This window comes from Pleurodeles waltl, chromosome 3_1 (assembly GCF_031143425.1).
Source record: "Pleurodeles waltl isolate 20211129_DDA chromosome 3_1, aPleWal1.hap1.20221129, whole genome shotgun sequence".
NCBI lineage: Eukaryota > Metazoa > Chordata > Amphibia > Caudata > Salamandridae > Pleurodeles > Pleurodeles waltl.
The window spans coordinates 347,223,628-347,243,230 of record NC_090440.1 but is presented as its reverse complement, the minus strand read 5'-3'; the positions used below and the strand labels follow the sequence as shown (position 1 = coordinate 347,243,230).

At 43.7% G+C, this 19,603-nt stretch overlaps 1 protein-coding gene across 1 annotated transcript in view; it reads right to left on the bottom strand.

Moving 5' to 3' along the window:
• Window positions 1-5,798, bottom strand: part of SLC24A5 (solute carrier family 24 member 5) — a 236,251-nt gene extending 230,453 nt beyond the window's left edge. Inside the window, exon 1 of the mRNA XM_069222490.1 lies at window positions 5,419-5,798. Within this exon, the coding sequence (XP_069078591.1) occupies window positions 5,419-5,797 (379 nt within the window). The 5' untranslated portion in view covers window position 5,798. The remainder of the gene's footprint in view (window positions 1-5,418) is intronic.
• Window positions 5,799-19,603: the final 13,805 nt, after the last annotated feature.

The window sequence follows — 19,603 nt, the reverse complement described above, 5'->3', positions numbered from 1 at the left end:
CTAATAATAATAATAGGTATATGTTATAGACTTTTGCTAATAAATAATTAGGCCTTAGTTAGCATGAGTCGAGGCCTAGCTACCTGACTCTCATATTAAATGTATTTTTCTAACGTGCAGTGTGCTGACTTGCTAAAGGACATGAACTCTTGTTTTTCCAAAAGCTAGAAGCTGAATGTAACTGTAGTAGATCCGTTCTCATGAAATTCATCCTGCCTGTAATAACATTTTAGCTGAATGCAACAGTGTAGATTAATGTTAGGTACAAGGTCACCTAAACCGGTACGGACAATGGAGCCACTGACCGAAGATGTGCAAAGGACCACAAGACGATAAAATCATACCGGACATTCCACCCGCTAAAGAAGTCAATCATAAGCACCAATAAAATACGTGAGAACTGTTATGGGGTAACAAATTCGATGAGGTAATTTGGGGTGCAATCCCTTGTCCAATTAGATTTTAGGGGAATGTACAACGAAAAAGGGATAAAACCCCTTGACACACAGAAATGAGTTAGTTAGTTAGGGAGATGCTGATGCGATTTATTATGATCCAGAGACTTTGTCACTTTGCCTAGTGACCTTGCTGATTTTGCCTTAAACCATCCTTGTCCTTAGATTGCCCATTCACACTTTGCCTCCTTATGAGGGAAGTGCCCCTTCCCCTTTTTTGCTGAAGCTGAATCTCTTTTGATGGCGAATCAACTGATGTCCTGAAGGTGAAGACAGAACCTGAGTGCTGACCAAAATTGGAGGGTAACTATATGACAATGAACTTGTGATTGTCTGTTTGCTTTTCCTTTCTAGGTACCAACTGCTTTTCTTTTGACAGGGGCCATAGTTAAATATTTTCCAAATTGATGTTACTAAATTGTTTTGCATGAAGCCCAACATGCCAATGCTAATTCGAGGTTAGTTGAGAGGGTTCATTGAACTGACGCAAATAGTCAAATGACAGAATCTATGCTTAGTTGAACAATGCGCTAATATACTCTGCTTAGAATAATCTATGCTGATGTTGTGTTATATTCTAATGTTTGTGGTTCTTGCTTTGATGAAATCTTATCAGAGTTGCCATATTGTGACTATGTTATTGTGTTTCTTGGTTTTGAGATGAATAAACTTGCTAGTAGTATTGTAACAAATAGGGAATAAGTATCACTAAAATTATACTAAACTGGTGTGGTTATTCATGACTGCAAGGTCATGGTGTTTTCAGAAGTTTATTAAATGTCATTGACTAAAGTAAAGTGCATTGTTGTAATAAATATTGATGACGTTATTGACATATTGATTGACATGTTGATTAGCTATCTCGTCCTAAGGTGTCTTCAAACAGGGTCAAAAGATTCATTGGCCTAAAACGAGTCCCAAAGTGAGTAAATTAATCATAAAGGGACGCGTTAGCAGGGTAATGTAGGCACCCCTTGGTTTTAGTGGGTATTACATGTACGTAATGCTACTGACACTAACTACTCAAAGTAATGTAGAGTAAGGTTTCCACTTCAAGGCAATAACGAGAAATAAAACACAAACGCCGTTTCAGCCAGTTTTGAGTGCATTATTAGCCTACGTTTCTTCTGTGTGGGGTTTCCACCAGCTAATAGGCAGGTGCGAAAGCATCTTACAGTCATGCACATTGCACTCCGCTCTTAGAAGGCACTAGTGAACAGCTGGGGCTAATATCATTTGTTTCTTTTGATGACTGAGGCGCACGTCAAAATGACAGAAGTATGTGCAGAAATTCACTTCTTTTGTGGAGTTTGTGAACTTTGTACAAATTAGCCTACTGGTGAATTTTATCAGAAAAAATATTTTTGCGGATAATTTTCATGCGTACTTTTTGGATTGGATCAGTAAAACTTGTTTTTGTGCTATGAGACTGTCCATATGGAAAGGTTACTTTGTTCTCATTTTATTGTAAGTTTATTTATATAGCGCTTACTACCCCTGATGAGGCGTTGACACACTTATGAGCGAGTAGCACGCTCCTCCAGAACCCAAGAGGAATTAGTAGTGGATTAGTATGGGGAAATAGGAGTAGAGTATTAATATGAGTTCATCTGAGCGGAGGATTTGCAAGTTTGTTAGTTGGATTGACTAGAGTAATGGAGGGATAGAGGAGGGAAGAATCCAGAAGTGTTAATTGGGAGTTTATAGTAATAGGATGAGGCAAGGAGAGATGGAGGAGGGAGGAGTCTGTGGAAAGGGGTTGGGAGATCATAATATCAGAAGGGGTTTTGGATGAGTCAAAGGTGAGATAAATGAGGGAGAATTTAGTAGGGTTGTTGGGGACGTCATAGTAGTAAACTGAGGTGTGAGGTGAGCCAGGAGCAGTAGGGGAGAGAAGAGATTAGGCAGGGTTATTTTGGAGATCAAAGTAGTAAAATGGGTTTGGGATGAGTCAGAGTGGGGATGAGGATAGATTGATAGAGACACAGGGTGATGGGAAGAAAGAGTAAAGCTTACTAGAGAGCAATTTTTTTTTTTTTATTGTATTCATTTTGATTTATTTTTTCTCTATTACAGGAGAACTAGAGTTATAAATGGATATGTAAATACATTGTAAGTGAATATAAGTGCAATAATACGAGAAGTAAAGTTGTATTGTACAAACAGACTTTCAAGATTTGTAACATTTGATGTTAATTAATAAGTGTACTTTTCTAACATTCATTTTTCTTTCCTCAATATTTCAATAGCGAAACGCTTGCTGTTAAGTAGTTAAAATAACATTTGCTCATTTTGATATGAAAAAGAAAGCAGGGACTCATAAGTATCTAATATAACTACTTATCTAGAAGCTATGCAATGTCCTATGAACATATTAAGCACACATTAATATACACACATATACATATATATGTGGGTGTGTGTAACTGAGTAAATATACATTTGTTAAACAGGCTTAAAGACTAAGTATATAATTGCTTAAAATTAAATAGTAACTACACATATTTCTTAAAGAACTATACAAATCTAGAATATACACAATCAGATTATAAATATTTATCAACACAGGCATATGCAATCCATTGCTGTTTGGGTATGGTGGTTATGAAGGAAAGAACCAACTCTTGAGAAGTCTTCTGAAGACAAGATAATTTTCCGTGGATTTTATATTCGGTGTAATGAATTCCATAGTTTGGATGCTTGAACAAAGAAATACCTCACATCCGTTCTAGTCGTCCTACTGCATTTTTGCAGCGGGGGCGACGCACCAGAAAAATAGTTACCAAAAGTAATTTATCAATTTTTGTTCGTTCTGATACTTCTACCTGCTGATTCCTTATTTTTTACTAGATTCCCAAGCAACACTAGAAAGGCGGTCAGTCTGAAAGGAAGGCTCTTTAAGGAAATCTTGTAGTACTGAGCAGGCAAAATACCCATCCCTCCCCACTTCAGAGTCCAAACAGTAGTGTTTGGTGAAGGTGTGCAGGTACGGCCACGTTGTTTCTGTACATCTGTCCACCACAGGCATTCCTCTCGCTGGGGCTTCTGTAGCAGATTTTGATCTGGTAGAATGTGCTAGGGTTCCCTAGGACAGATCCTTTCTTTCTACAGCAAATATTTACACACAAGAGAGCTCAATGAGAGGATTCTTCCTTTTTGTTTGTGTAACCGATAAAGAGTTGAACTTCTGATCTCTTTACTGCCATCCATGCAGATGACCACATGTCTAGGGTCCATCTTTGACAGTCTCCAACTCCTTCATGGGGAGGGTCGGTTGGGGGATAAAACGTTAATAGGCCCATTAAGGTGGAACGGAGACACCACACCTTTAGTAGGAAAGCACCTCAGTCGAGCAGTAATTTGTTCAGGAAGAAATATGTAAAAGGTGGACAACTACCAGAGGCCTGCAGGTGACAAACATGAAGGGCCGGGGTAAGAACTATATGTGGCAATAAAGGAAAAGCTCAAATAGACGTCCAATCACATTACAACTAAGAACATTAAAGGTACGCCCCAAGTCCTATTCAGGAATTTTAATTAAAAAATAAAATGTACATAAATTTAAGTCTCTTGAAAAAGCGAATGACACTGGTGACCTGAATAATGATTGGTCAAAGTGTCTGGCACAAAAGGGTTAACAAGATTGCAATGTGTCCTTTGACACAGCCAAGAACATACCCCAGTTGGGCTAAGGACAAGGCAAACTGCAGGATATTGGATACCCTAGCCTTCAGAGGGTCAATACTTCATACTGGAACACAAGGAAACAAGTTTAAGCCACCCACCAGAAAGGACAATTTACTTGATGGCAGACAAGTTGTTAAGACAATGTCAACCACTTCTAATTGGAGACAAAAAGCACTCAAACGGCCCCACTATCTCCATGCATGAAAGTGGAAATCCTGGAGATTGGAGCGCAGAATCTGCCCTCCTCACTGGAGTGCCTTTTCCTTTTAATAATGCCACCCTGGGGAGCTTCTATTAAATTCATTTCACTTTTCAAAATTTTCGAAGCACGCAAAGGTTTGAAAAAATATATATAATTTGCAAAAACAAGCCCAGAGTCTAAAAATGCTACTGAATCATACAAACGCCTCGTCAGCGGTAGTAAGTTCTATTTAAATGCAATTTAAACAAACTATACTAAGAACTATACAAAAACCACATAAAATGCTGTGATGGCGAACCGAAACGATATACCTGCCAGTTATGTTTTGAATCTCTGCAGTACCAAAGCAAGTGTACCACAGGACTCCAGGAAAGCACGTTAAATTGAGCCATCTGGCCACAATTTGGTAGCAGAATAAAAAAGTATAATTGACGTCCAGAGGGCCTATTGCGCCCTATGTCACTATTGGTAGTTGCGCCCCTGATTCACCGAGTCACCATGTAAATACCAGGAACCCGTTGCAGACCTCTCAAGCTACCAGTTCCATGCCTGAGTAAATCCAGGTCAGGAATTTTCTTTGAATTCTGGGATTTGAAGTCCGGGTAGTAGGATGATTTACACACGCCTAAGATCAAAGCATACAACTAAAAAACTTGGAATTGATGAGCTGCTCACGCATGGAACTAGGCACCGTGACAGCCTGCAGCTGCCGGTAATGCCGCTTTATCTTCACCTTTGCCGCATATCTCCTGAAATGACTACGGCATCAAAGCTTCACGTACCAAAGCGGTTGACTTGGTCTGAAAGGCTTCTGAGTTCCAGAGCCTTTCGTTTCTTTCCTCGCGAAAGTCTGTGAGATCGCTGTGCACATATTATGCATGAAAGAGAGCTGAACAAAGAGTCTTCTGTGTTCTCGAGTGAAATAAGAAAACCAAACAATCTGTTACTGCATGAAATGGAATTAGCACCATGAAGACAACTGATGAATTCTGTGAAATCACAAAGTTACACAGCTGGCTACAATGAATTACCAGCCCCTGTGGAGTAGCACGCGGCCCTCAAACACAAACCCACCTGCGTCTCGTCGTGTCCTGCTCTGGAAGACGGGAGAGGCTGCTTTGCAGATCAGGTGAACAGCGCCGCAAAGCAGCAGGAAGAGCCCGAAGGCGCGCAAGCCCAGGCTCCTGCTGCGCAAGGGGCGAGTAGGGCTCATGGCTTCTACTGGTCCTCCTTGCGTGCTAACTCCTCGGTGACACAGCAGCGGTGAGCACACAGACCTATTCCCTTTGATAAAGTGGCTGCCAGAGAGCGAAATCTGCCCAGACACTCCTATCTCGTTTCGTGCGGGAACTTTGAAGGCGCAAAGAAAAGCCGCATCATGTGAGAAGCTTTTGACCTCCCTTACGCACCACTTAATAATGAACGTATCCCGTCCACTGTGCAGTTGAGGCATTTCTTTCACGGAATTCCTCTGGGGCAAAAGAAGAAAAACGTTGTAAGACCTGAACTCAGATGATGGCAGATCACGAGGCACAAGACACTCTTCAAACGTAAAAGTTCAATGAAAAGAGCGCTTATTCAACCGAAAGCTGCAAGGCACATTGAACAACGCAGGCAGCATTCCTAGCCCAGAATAGACAGAGAAAGAGAGCTTTTGGCACTCATTGGAGGGTAAGGGGTAGATTTATAGAAGCTGTGTACAGTGTTGTAAAGCAAAATGCGCCGTGGCCCCCGAGTAACACACATATCAAGATATTCATAGGGCTTGGGTTGAATGGGGTCCCCTGAAGGTTGGGACGGGGGGCGCATTTGAAAGGTTAGGGCTCTCCCCCTGCATTGCAGGGGCATTTGTTACTCCCCTGGTTGTGTGATATTGTTAAATCCCCTACTGTTCCAAAATCAGAGGGAATTACATTCATTGGTTGCGGTAAAAAGCACCCAGTTAAGACTACTGACTTGCAAATGGTGCATAATTTGCTTTCCAAACCAAAACCTGCATATTCTGCTGTATATTGCGCATTTTCTCCCAGTAAATTTCAGCAGGTTTTACCAGCCTTACATCACTGAGGGGTGCGCAGTACTTATCATGCACCTTGTAATTGTGATATGGGCGGTACGAGTTATAGCAGATATTGCAATTCATCCGCCAACTTGAAATGAGTACCATAGATTCTGACAAAACATGTAGAATTTGATGTGTTAAAAAACAATTGTACACTCTATGCTTCGTTTTCAAGTTAAAAATTCGGAATAGGAGGTACATTACTTCTAGTGGTAAATACCATACCCTGGGGATAGTGGTATGCATCACGTGTGGTACCCTACCTATTCTGCCCAACTTGTAATGAGAGCCTTTGTTTCATATACGGAGAATGCTTGCCTATCGTTAAGGTGCTAGTATGCATCTGCTTATTCTCTGCAGACAAAAACTGACTTTTTTGTGTGTTCACGTTTTAAACCAGGGAGGCGATGTGGCCTAACGGCCTGAGCTGCCGACTTTGAAACTGGGACTGGGAACCAGGTTTGAAACCGCCATCAACATCCTGTGACTCGAGGCAAATTACTTACCTGTGCCTAAAAAAAACCGGAATTTGTGTAAAATACTCTGGTGCTCATATAAAGCACTCTGATGACTTAGGGCCACGTACTCGCTACGCAAAACTGCAAAAAACCTAAAAAATGCAATAACAGATTTCTATACACTGGCACTTTAAAGCTCTGCATAATAAGCATCAGTAATGCAGTAGTCTATTGTACATTATAGTTTTTATTTACCACTTCATACCACCACCAGGCCACATAGGTCTCTGCTTTGCATCAAGTTCCAGGGTTTCCTTTCGGAGAACGTCATTGATAAGGTGTAGTAATTTATGCTACATGGGAGATATTGGTTAACATGCATGAGGGTTGGAGATGTATTCTAATAATGGTTGCGTGAACTGGTAGTTTAACATAAGCCTACATTTTTAGGTCTGGCATAAAGACAACTTCAGTTGTCTTACCAGTCTCATGTTTTCCAAAACAATTTCATACCAACATACAAACAAATGTATGGCCTTTCAATCACTTGTAGTCTGTTCGAATATAATTCAAATTATGCCATCACATCACAACACAAAGTATAAATCAACAGACCAACCCACTTGAGCCATTAGATTATTTATCCTCTAGGAAATAAGTACATCATTGGAATAGCTAGAGTGTATATGAAAATTTCTAGATTGAAGCCACACACCCTTAGGTTTATGATTGACATGTCAAGTACTTGTATCTAACTTGAGAGGGACTTCTAGTATCAACTTTTGGAATTGCAGCTTCATGAAAGAACTTCAATGCTTTTGCACTTGAGTCGACATGGAGCTCTAATAACCATTTTTGTGAAAATGGAGGAAAAAAACACATCTTTCAAATCAACAAGCGGAGTACGGCCCATTCTGTCTTTGAGAAACTGGCAAAGGATATAATGACATTTTTATGCTGACAGGGGGAAGCCTCTAACTGGTGAGCTCATACTCCATGAGGGGTTGTGTGACTCCTATGTCACAGCATTACAGTCTTGTGTTATACTTCTATGTTTGATTCCTTCTACCACAACAGACAGCATGTGGCAGGGTACTTTTAATATAAACAACTGAGATTATTGGCATACATGTATAGTGCCAATCAAAAGCCAGTTTGCTAAGAATAGGCTTGAAGGCACTTAAATTTAATATTTCCCCCCCAAATAATTAAAATATATAAGGACATTTAGGGCCAGATGTATCAAAGGGTTTTACCCATTCTGTGTCTATGGGAAAATGCATTGGTACATATGGCCCTTAGTCTCAATCATAGAAGGCAGTGGGCTTTTATATAAAAAAAAAAGCAACAGTATTTTAATGGCACACAAGTATAGTGCCACTCAAAAAACAGTTTACTAAGAATAACCTTGAAGGCACTTGACTTAAGTGACTGTTAGTACCTATATTTTTGGGGTGGGCAAAATATTATCTTCCGCCAGTGGAATTGTGGTGAGTCCAGGTTACTCTTGTATTGCAGAGTTCTGGCCAAATTCCACCAATCGACGTGTGGCAGAAGGTTTTCTCATGCATGGCTCCAGAATGGTAAGTCGATGAGCACAAGAGAGATTTGGCGTCCCCTAGCGTGATTTCCTGTTGCTAGGAGGACATCTAGTGAGATTTTTCTAACTCAGGTGGTCATGGGCTGTTATGACTGTTTACTGTCAGAAGGCTGCTGCTCAAATAGAGAATCTTCTCAAGCTGTGGCAAAAGCAACTTGAGTAGCCACACCCTCTGATGCGCTGTGTGGTGCCATTCATGCTGTATGTAGAACTGTTGGTGAATAAGTCCCATTTCTTTGACTTATTACACCTACTCAGGTTTTCGTGGGCTATCAGGGTGGTCCTTGTGTAATATACATAAATTCCCTAAAAATCACTTCAAATCTAGTCAAGCCTTTAACATTTTGCCACACAGGGTACTCCGTGACAATGTAGAAATTTTCTGTCCACCATTATGTGCTGTGTGGAAACATTACTGCACCTGTCAGTTGGTGAACAGAACACCTACCACATTCTGACAGTGGATAAATATGTTGAGCTGGCAATAAGAATGCCCATGATTTCCTCAAGAATAGGAAATAAAATTCTGTGGCTGCTTGTTTGGCAAAACAGTGGCCCATGGAAAATGGGTATCCAATGGCCAATGGAAGACAGGTATCATTGCACTGCCATTGAAAGATTTACCTAACAGCAGCTACATCTCAGTCAATTTCCCAGTACTACATTTTTGTACGATACAACATAAAGCAAGTAGGAAAACACATTGCTAGCTGAGATGGGCACTGAGAACAGTAAGCATGACTCTCCTGCCTTGTTCCCTGCTTAGAGCAGACTTTACAATGACGATATGATCTAGCCTTTTTAGGTGCTTCATTCTGTAGCACACACAAAAAGAGAAACATGCCTCTGAAGAGTGTTTTTGTGCAGAAAGGTGTTGCCTCCTGTACAAAAACAATCCTGTCTGTTATGCAGGCACCCTTGCACCACAGCGCAAGGGCACCTGTGATGGCACTAGGCTGCACTCAGAGTGCGGGGAGAGAGCAGGAATGTGCAATACCTTAGTCGATATCAGCTCTCTCTCTGTCACACAGATCAGTGCAGTGCAGAAAATTGTCTTGCTGTGTTGCATGACTTTTTAAAAAAAAAATCTGGGCCCTGATGACTTTTGCATTCATAGGCTGTAGCATATGTCCCCAATTGTAATTTTCCCATTCCCTTTTCGTTTTACCTTAAGCTAGTTTATAAGACCTTCTGGCAATTAGAACCTCAGTAGCATCCCTTAGCTTTGACTGCCACTAACGAGCTCTGTTTGGCCTTCCTCCAATCTTTGTTTAACCATACTGTTTGCTTTAGTCCTTTGGTATGTATTCTCTGATCTTTCACAAAGTGTGTCTTTATCGCGTTAAACAATTGGGAATGCATTCGATATAAAGGTATTTTGCTAAATGGGGTGAACTCATAGGACTTAATACTGACCAATCATTATTGTAAATGCTCCTCAAAGTAATGGGGTTGTGCTGGATATTTAGCCATTTGGTCCTTATTTGATTACTTGAGATTTGGGGCAAGGGACGTCAGGTGAAAGGACATGATTTAGTGGAATCAGAACTGACTCCTTAAGAGTCAAGGATGAGGCGTAAAAGTTGCTATGAAGCCGCTCAATTATTTCCATATCAATCAGACTATACCCTAACTGAACATTCAGAAGGATGTAGTCTATCGTAGACTGACTGAGGACCCTACTAATCGCATGTGTCCTTGTTCTTTCAGTGGGGCTGCATCTATAACAAGCTCATAGTCCCTAGGAGTGGGTAAAGGAGAATATATGTACAACTGCCAGCCATATCAAGAGCAGAAACATTTCGCTTGGTAATGCCACCCTCTTCTTTCTACTGTTAGCAAATGTTAGCAAGTTTGTAAAGCGCTTGGTTACTCACACTCTGGAGTAACCTGCACTTGGATTCCAGATCCCTTGTGATCCCAGGTCCTAACTGAGACCTAAAAGGATTGTTTAAAGAACCACGTTTCCAGCTTCATGCGAAAGGCCTGTTAGGAATGTTCCTGCTTCAGATCGATACGAAGAGAGTTCCAAAGTTTGACAGCCAGGAAACTGAAAGAGCGAACACCTATTTGCACCCTCTTCACTCTAGGGATAACAGTGAGAGCAGTTCCTGTCGATCAGAGACATCTACTAGGATGATAGGGTTTAAACAAGCAGTGAAAATAACAGGGTCCTTTCCGATTCAGGATGTTATGGCAAAAGCACAAGACTTTAAAAGAAGCTCTTGCCTTAATAGGGAGCCAATGTAGTTTCGCCAGAGCTGGCCCAGTTGGAGAAAATCTTGGGATATTCAGAGACAATCGGGCTGCCCCATTTTGGACCCTTTGAAGCCTGCCCTGAGTGCACTCCGAGGTACAGCATGGTGCAGTAGTCTAACCTCGACACCAATAGAGCTTGGACTACCATTTTACTGGCAGCATCTGGAATATAGGCAAGGATCTTACAGAGTTTTGAAAATACAGAAGCAGACCCCAGCAAGTCTGGCAGTCAAAAGAGAGTGTTGCTGAACCAGGTACCAAGATTTGTTACTTTCTGTTTAGGGGTTGGAATCAGCCCCAGAGAATCAGGCCACCAACCAGTAGGCGAAATTAAAGGTAGTTTTCCTGTGACCAGATCCTCTTTTTTAGGTGTTAAGTTTAAGATAACAGTGATCCTGCCACTCTGCTAATCCTAGCAAACATGATCTAAAATTGGCGATGGAGGATCCCTCATCTTCTGTCAGTGTGATGATTAACTGAGTATCATCTGCATATGATACAATTTTCAGACCAAAGCGTTCAGTCGCATCATCAAGAGGGCACATTTAAAGATTGAATAAAGTCAGGCTTAGGGCTGAACCCTGTGGCACCCCCTGTTGCAGATATACCACCTCAGATAAGCATTGCTGTTGAGTCACCTGGAAGGTGCAATTTTGTAGAAAGCATGCCAGCCACCTCAGGGCAGGACCCCCAATTCTGCACAGCCACAGTTATTCAAGAAAGAGGTTGGGGGATATGGTATCGAAGGCCGCACTCAGGTCAAGCATGACTAGAGCAGCCATTTTTCTCTCATCCGCAATTCGCCTTAAAGACTCGGAAGCAAGTAACAGCATGGAGTCTGTGCTGAAACAATGCAATTCTGATTTGGCCTTGTGTAAAAGCTGTTTATCTTCAATAAAATTAATAATCTGTAGATTAACATGCATTTATGTGAGCTTGGAGAAAAACGGAGATCGCCCTAAAGTTCTCTGGTTAGGTGGAATCTAATGTAGGTTTCTTCAACAGAGGTACCACAGTGGCATGCTTCCATTTGAAGGGGAGCTGACCTGAGCTGAAGGACCGGTTAAGGAACTTGCACAGTACTGGAAAAATGACCTCCCTGCCGTGCTCCAATATCCTCGGTGGAGCTGGGTCCAAAGGTGACCCAGATTTTATTGTAGACAGAAGGGCTTGTAAATCTATCAGAGATAGGCTGGTTGTGCTATGTAGACCACCTGTAGACTTAGACCAGATGACACGACTTGAGGAAGCATAAATCTAAGAGACCTTATCAGAGAAAAAATGGGCAATTAAATTGAACTTGTTGACTGAGGGACTAGTAGACGGGAAGACCCGCTCTAAGGAAAATAAAGAATTCACTAGCTGGAAAAGCTCCATTGTCAAGTACTTGGCTTGCTCAATCCTCTGGGCATAGAATTGACTGCGCGCACATCTAATGTGTTTGTGATATTCTTTCACTGACTTAATGTAGTTGGCTTTATCAGAAGAGCAGTAGTTCCTATGCCATATACGCTTCAGGTGTTTAGAGGACTTTTTCATGGCCAATAGTTCAGCATTGAATTATTCCGCTGAGGGTTTAGAGCTAGCAGCCTTACAGCTTTTTATGGGGGTAATGCTATCAAAACCCTCACTAATCCAAGTTTTTATCTGTGTGTTGGCTAGGTTGATGTATTCTTTGAGAGTCAGTGGATTGGAGTTCAAGGTCGCGGTTAAGGCAGCTGGGGTGAGTTATTAGGCTAGTTCAGTTGACTCATCTGCTGGGACACCCTGGGGAACTTGGAAAGGGAGAATAAAATGATGTGCCCATGCTACCTGCATGGGGGAAGCAACACTTATGCTGGTGAAAATAGCAAATACAGGGTCTAGAGTATGACCCTGTTGATGTGTAGGCCCCTGCACCATTTGAGTAAACTGCACGAAATTCAAATCCTCTATGAGGGATGCTGCAGATCGGCCAGTAGTGTTTTCGAAGTGTAAGTTAAAGTCACCCAATATGAGGAAGTTAGAGTAGCAAAGTTCATATGCATGTGAAATATCAGCTAGTGCAGCAGAAAACTGGTCCACTGGGTCGAGGGCAATATATCAAGAAAACTGCTAAGGTGCGGTGCCTGGATAGAGTCAGTGAGCAGAAGGCCATTTCAAAGCCAGAGATCACTATTTTTGCTAGAATACAGAGAAAGTGCCATTTAAAAATAACCACAATTCCCCCACCCCTTTGAGAAGGTCTATTGCACCTCACAATAGCATATCTTGTGGAATGGCCTTGAGAATGTACGGGGCTTACTGGGGAGTTAGCCAGGTTTCCAAAAGAAAACATTTATCTGTCTGGTGGTCTAACAAGAAATCATAAATCTCTAACTTGTGTTTCGGTAAGGAGCAGCAGTTCAGGAGGTAGCAACATGCTATATGGTCAGAAAGAACCATATTACTGCCCTCTGGTTACTTGATAATAAAGTTTGATAAAGTAAAATCACACTTACCAATCCTTGATCCGATATTGCTATGTTAATGCTTGGAGATCAGCCTAGGGTTTGAAGGTTGAATCAACTCACCCATTAGATGCAACTGAAGTTTTTATCCAAAGCAACATCTCCCATGATGGTCTCCCTTTTTCAGAAGTTACTGCATGGATATAAAACCATATGTACCCAGGTCTCCTGGAATAAACAGATATCAATCTAATCTACAAACTCCCCCCCCAGGCTGGATCTATTACCTTAGATTTTAACTTCCATGAAAGCAGTTTTAGGGCACTTTGGGACTATATTCTAGGTAGTTTTGAAGCCTGATAGCAATAGTGTGGCTGTCCTTTAATTAGCAACCAATTACAACTTGCCCCTAGAGTCGCAAATGAGGGTTCCTCCCTGGGTGTAGTGATGTAGGGGTGTTCGGGAATAAGACTCTGCGGAAAGGCTTTACAGCCATCACTGTACCTTCCTTGAGAAATCCCTAAGCCAAGTCAGTCTAACTGTAGTAATGATGAGTCACAGTCAGGGTCTCCATGGGTAGAAGGCCTGCTATAATTGTTTGGATTCTCGTAAAGCCGATGGGGAAGGTTGTGGTGAGGTTGAGGTACACTTGTCACGTGAGGTGGACTATACTTAAATCATATTCAAGAGCCATTGAGAGGCATGGTCCAGATGTCTAAAGCTATCAAATCATCAAGTTGTTCTTTCTGAAGGATCATCAGTCATTCTCGGAGTAGGGTAACCTACATCACTTTGTTAAGATAATATCTTTGCCTTTTACAGAATTTTCATTTCCTACTGTTTTTGATCCAATGTATGATTTTATTTTTTAGTGACTCAGGTCCTCATTATGACCCTGGCGGTCTTAAGATCACCAAGGTTGCGGTGGTGGTAGCGTGCAGTCGGACCTCCATCACTGCCAGTTTTCCTCCACACGAAGGTCTGGCGGTACTGGCGGTCCTAATCCCTGGGGATTACGACTCCCTTCTCTGCCAGTGGTTTCATGGCGGTAGCACAGCCAAGAAACAGCTTGCAGAGACTGGGTGCAGGTGCCCTGGGGGACCCCTGCACTGCCCATGCACTTGGTATGGGCAGTAAAAGGCCCCCCCTGGCCATCCCCATCACAAAAGTTTACTGTCTGCTTTGCAGACAGTGAACTTTGCGACGGGCTCTGATGCATCCAACGCACCACAGCATTGCCACTGGCTCTATTACGAACCAGAGACAATATGTTAGGCTGTTTTCCACTGGCCAGCAGACAGAAATGTAGTTTCCGGCCGCTGACCCAGTGGGAAACATGTAATGGCCCTGGCGGGGAGGCAGCCACATTAGCGGCAACCTCTCTGTCTGAACTTTGGTGGATGGGCCTTTCCGTCCCCTGAAGTCAAAATGAGGCCCTCAGCATCCTCTTTCATATCTTGTTTGAGTTTTGGAATATTAATCACTTAGTTTGTAGTAAATGGATTATTTAGCTTTTACAAGGTGTCCAGTACTTGTGTCTGGTGGATCTAGGTCCCTATATTTCAATAGGATTGGACATATCGTGTATATCTGTAGGAGGCTGGACTGGCTTGTAGTGAGTACCAAGGGGTACTTGCACCTTGCACCAGGCCCAGTTATCCCTTATTAGTGTATAGGGTGTCTAGCAGCTTAGGCTGATAGATAATGGTAGCTTAGCAGAGCAGCTTAGGCTGAACTAGGAGACGTGTGAAGCTACTACAGTACCACTTAGTGTCATATGCACAATATCATAAGAAAACACAATACACAGTTATACTAAAAATAAAGGTACTTTATTTTTATGACAATATGCCAAAGTATCTTAGAGTGTACCCTCAGTGAGAGGATAGGAAATATACACAAGATATATATACACAATAGCAAAAATATGCAGTATAGTCTTAGAAAACAGTGCAAACAATGTATAGTTACAATAGGATGCAATGGGGAAACATAGGAATAGGGGCAACACAAACCATATACTCCAGAAGTGGAATGCGAACCACGAATGGACCCCAAACCTATGTGACCTTGTAGAGGGTCGCTGGGACTATTAGAAAATAGTGAGAGTTAGAAAAATAACCCTCCCCAAGACCCTGAAAAGTGAGTGCAAAGTGCACCAAAGTTCCCCTAAGGACAAAATAGTCGTGTTAGAGGGAAAATGCAAGGAAAACACAAATCAGCAATGCAACAACGATGGATTCCTGACTGAGGGTACCTGTGGAACAAGGGGACCAAGGCCAAAAGTCACAAGCAGCTCGGAGATGGGCAGATGCCCAAGAAATGCCAGCGGTTGGTGCAAAGAAGCTCTTACTAGGCTGAAGAACTGTGAATACTGCAGGAATGACAAGGGCTAGAGACTTTCCCTTTGGAGGATGGATCCCCCACGCCTTGGAGAGTCGTGCAGAAGTGTTTTCCCGCCGGATGAACGCCAACAAGCCTTGCTACACGCAAATCGTGCGTTTGGCGTTTTTGGACGCTGCTGGGGCCCAGGAGGGACCAGGAGGTCGCAAATTGGACCTGCAGAGAGAGGGGACGTCGAGCAAGACAAAGAGCCCTCACTGAAGCAGGTAGCACCCGGAGAAGTGCCAGAAACAGGCACTACGAGGATGCGTGAAACGGTGCTCGCCGAAGTTGCACAAAGGAGTCCCACGTCGCCGGAGACCAACTTAGAAAGTCGTGCAATGCAGGTTAGAGTGCCGTGGACCCAGGCTTGGCTGTGCACGAAGGATTTCCGCCGGAGGTGCACAGGGGCCGGAGTAGCTTGCAAAGTCGCGGTTCCCAGCAATGCAGCCCAGCGAGGTGAGGTAAGGACTTACCTCCACCAAACTTGGGCTGAAGAGTCACTGGACTGTGGGGGTCACTTGGACGGTGTCGCTGGATTCGAGGGACCTCGCTCGTCGTGCTGAGAGGAGACCCAAGGGACCGGTAATGCAGCTTTTTGGTGCCTGCGGTTGCAGGGGGAAGATTCCGTCGACCCACGGGAGATTTCTTTGGAGCTTCTGGTGCAGAGAGGAGGCAGACTACCCCACAGCATGCACAAGCAGGAAAACAGTCGAGAAGGCGGCAGGATCAGCGTTACAGAGTTGCAGTAGTCGTCTTTGCTACTATGTTGCAGGTTTGCAGGCTTCCAGCGCGGTGAGCGGTCGATTCCTTATCAGAAGGTGAAGAGGGAGATGCAGAGGAACTCGGCTGAGCTCATGCATTCGTTATCTAAAGTTTCCCCAGAGACAGAGACCCTAAATAGCCAGAAAAGAGGGTTTGGCTACCTAGGAGAGAGGAAAGGCTACTAACACCTGAAGGAGCCTATCAGCAGGAGTCTCTGACGTCACCTGGTGGCACTGGCCACTCAGAGCAGTCCAGTGTGCCAGCAGCACCTCTGTTTCCAAGATGGCAGAGGTCTGGAGCACACTGGAGGAGCTCTGGACACCTCCCAGGGGAGGTGCAGGTCAGGGGAGTGGTCACTCCCCTTTCCTTTGTCCAGTTTCGCGCCAGAGCAGGGGCTAAGGGGTCCCTGAACCGGTGCAGACTGGCTTATGCAGAATTGGGCACCTCTGTGCCCAACAAAGCATTTCCAGAGGCTGGGGGAGGCTACTCCTCCCCTGCCTTCACACCATTTTCCAAAGGGAGAGGGTGTCACACCCTCTCTGAGGAAGTTCTTTGTTCTGCCATCCTGGGCCAGGCCTGGCTGGACCCCAGGAGGGCATCTGCCTGTCTGAGGGGTTGGCAGCAGCAGCAGCTGCAGTGAAACCCCAGGAAGGGCAGTTTGGCAGTACCAGGGTCTGTGCTACAGACCACTGGGATCATGGGATTGTGCCAACTATGCCAGGATGGCATAGAGGGGGCAATTCCATGATCATAGACATGTTACATGGCCATATTCGGAGTTACCATTGTGAAGCTACATATAGGTAGTGACCTATATGTAGTGCACGCGTGTAATGGTGTCCCCGCACTCACAAAGTTCAGTGAATTGGCTCTGAACAATGTGGGGGCACCTTGGCTAGTGCCAGGGTGCCCACACACTAAGTAACTTTGCACCTAACCTTTACCAGGTAAAGGTTAGACATATAGGTGACTTATAAGTTACTTAAGTGCAGTGTAAAATGGCTGTGAAATAACGTGGACGTTATTTCACTCAGGCTGCAGTGGCAGGCCTGTGTAAGAATTGTCAGAGCTCCCTATGGGTGGCAAAAGAAATGCTGCAGCCCATAGGGATCTCCTGGAACCCCAATACCCTGGGTACCTCAGTACCATATACTAGGGAATTATAAGGGTGTTCCAGTAAGCCAATGTAAATTGGTAAAAATTGGTCACTAGCCTGTTAGTGACAATTTAAAGGTAATGAGAGAGCATAACCACTGAGGTTCTGGTTAGCAGAGCCTCAGTGAGACAGTTAGGCACCACACAGGGAACATACACATGCACACCTATGAGCACTGGGGCCCTGTGTGACAGGGTCCCAGTGACACATACATATAGGCCACAAACCTATGAGCACTGGGGTCCTGACCAGCAGGATCCCAGTGACACATAACAACCATACTGAAAACATGGTGTTTTCACTATGAGCACTGAGGCCTGGCTATCAGGATCCCAGTGAGACAGTGAAAACAGTGACAAACACCCTGACATACACTCACAAACAGGCCAAAAGTGGGGGTAACAAGGCTAGAAAGAGGCTACCTTCTCACACAACCCCCCCCCCCCCCCAAACGAAGGACAATAAGGCTAACCTTGGCCAGTTGAGACTTTATTGTCTAAGTGGTGATAAGTAGAGAGTAGCTCTGCAATAGACTGGTTACTCCCTTTATCATCCACTATATGGTTACTTCCCTGTGGGGATGTAAACCACCCTGTTTGAAGTTTTTTAGCTAAGCAACAATGTGAAGATGTATTTTCAGAGTTTCTATCAGTAAGTTTTAGTTTAGAGCAGTGGGAATTGTCCACTGAACCTATTTGTAGTGATGGAAATGCCAGACAGGGATGCTGTCTCAATAAAGCCATAGCTGGGCAAAAACTTTGTCCATCTGGCTGGATGAGAGAACAGGGATGCTGTTTCTCTTGAGTTGGAGCAGGGCAGGGATGCTGTCCTATGAGCTCCACACTAGGGCAGGGATGCTGTCCTAAGTGTTGTGAGGTAGTGCAGGGTTTCTGCACTAAAGTTTCTCTGGGAGGGTTGGAGGGATGCTCCATGTTAACTAAAATGGTGCTGTTTTTCTCACCAATGTTAGTTATCCCACAGAGAGGTACTTCCACCTCAGGGAGTCCAGCTTTGCCAGCTGATGATTCCCTTGGAACAGGTGCCACCCCAGGAGAGGTTTCTCCCACCACAGGAATAGTATCCTGAATGGTAGGGTGTTTAGGGGATACTGTGATACCCTTTTTACCTGTTGATGGAGAGGGATCCTGAGTTTTCAGGCCTTCTCTCCTTTGCTTTTTCATTTCACTTGAAATGAGAGGGAACAATTCCTCAGGGATGCCCAGCATGGCTGCATGGGCATAAAACTCTACATCAGCCCAACCTGAGGCCTCTAGGTCATTACCTAAGAGACAGTCTACAGGTAAGCTAGGTGATACCACCACCTGCTTAGGGCCAGTAACTCCACCCCAACTAAACTGAATTATAGCTAAGGGAAGAAACTTAGTGGAGTTATGGACATCAATAATTTTATACTGTTGTCCAATGATGTGTTGTTCAGGAGGCACTAGGTTTTCAGTCACCAAAGTGAAACTGGCACCTGTGTCCCTGTAGGCCAAGGCCTCAACACCATTTATTGAAACTGTCTGCCTGTACTTATCCATTGTAAGGGGACAAGCAGCCAGTGTGGCAAGGCCAATGCCACTAGGTGTGACAGAAACTGTCTTGGGACTGATTACATCAGTTTCCACTATGGACCCATAAGTGAACCCAACTACACCCTTTGCTTGACTGTTGCCAGCAGTCCCACCACTAGTACCACTACTGCTAGGGGCACTAGAGCTTGATGTATTAGTGGTGGTAGGCTCAGGGGGTTTACCTGGACAGGACTTATCCCCTGGCCTATGGCCTCTGTTTTTACACACAAAGCACCAAGGCTTTTTAATGTGTGCAGGTTGGGAAGAAGAGGAAGAATTTGTTTTATCCCCACCCTCTGAAGAGTGTTTAAGATTTGAAGTGGGATCTTTGGTTTTACCCTTATCCCCATGCTTATCTTGAGATTTTTCACCATCTTTCTTCTTATTGCCATCTTTGTCACCCCCTGTATGAACTTTTCTGTTTACTCTTGTTCTGACCCATTTGTCTGCCTTCTTTCCCAATTCTTGGGGAGAGGTCAGATCAGAGTCTACCAGGTACTGGTGCAACAAATCAGACACACAATTATTAAGTATATGCTCTCTCAGGATTGTGTTATACAGGCTTTCATAATCA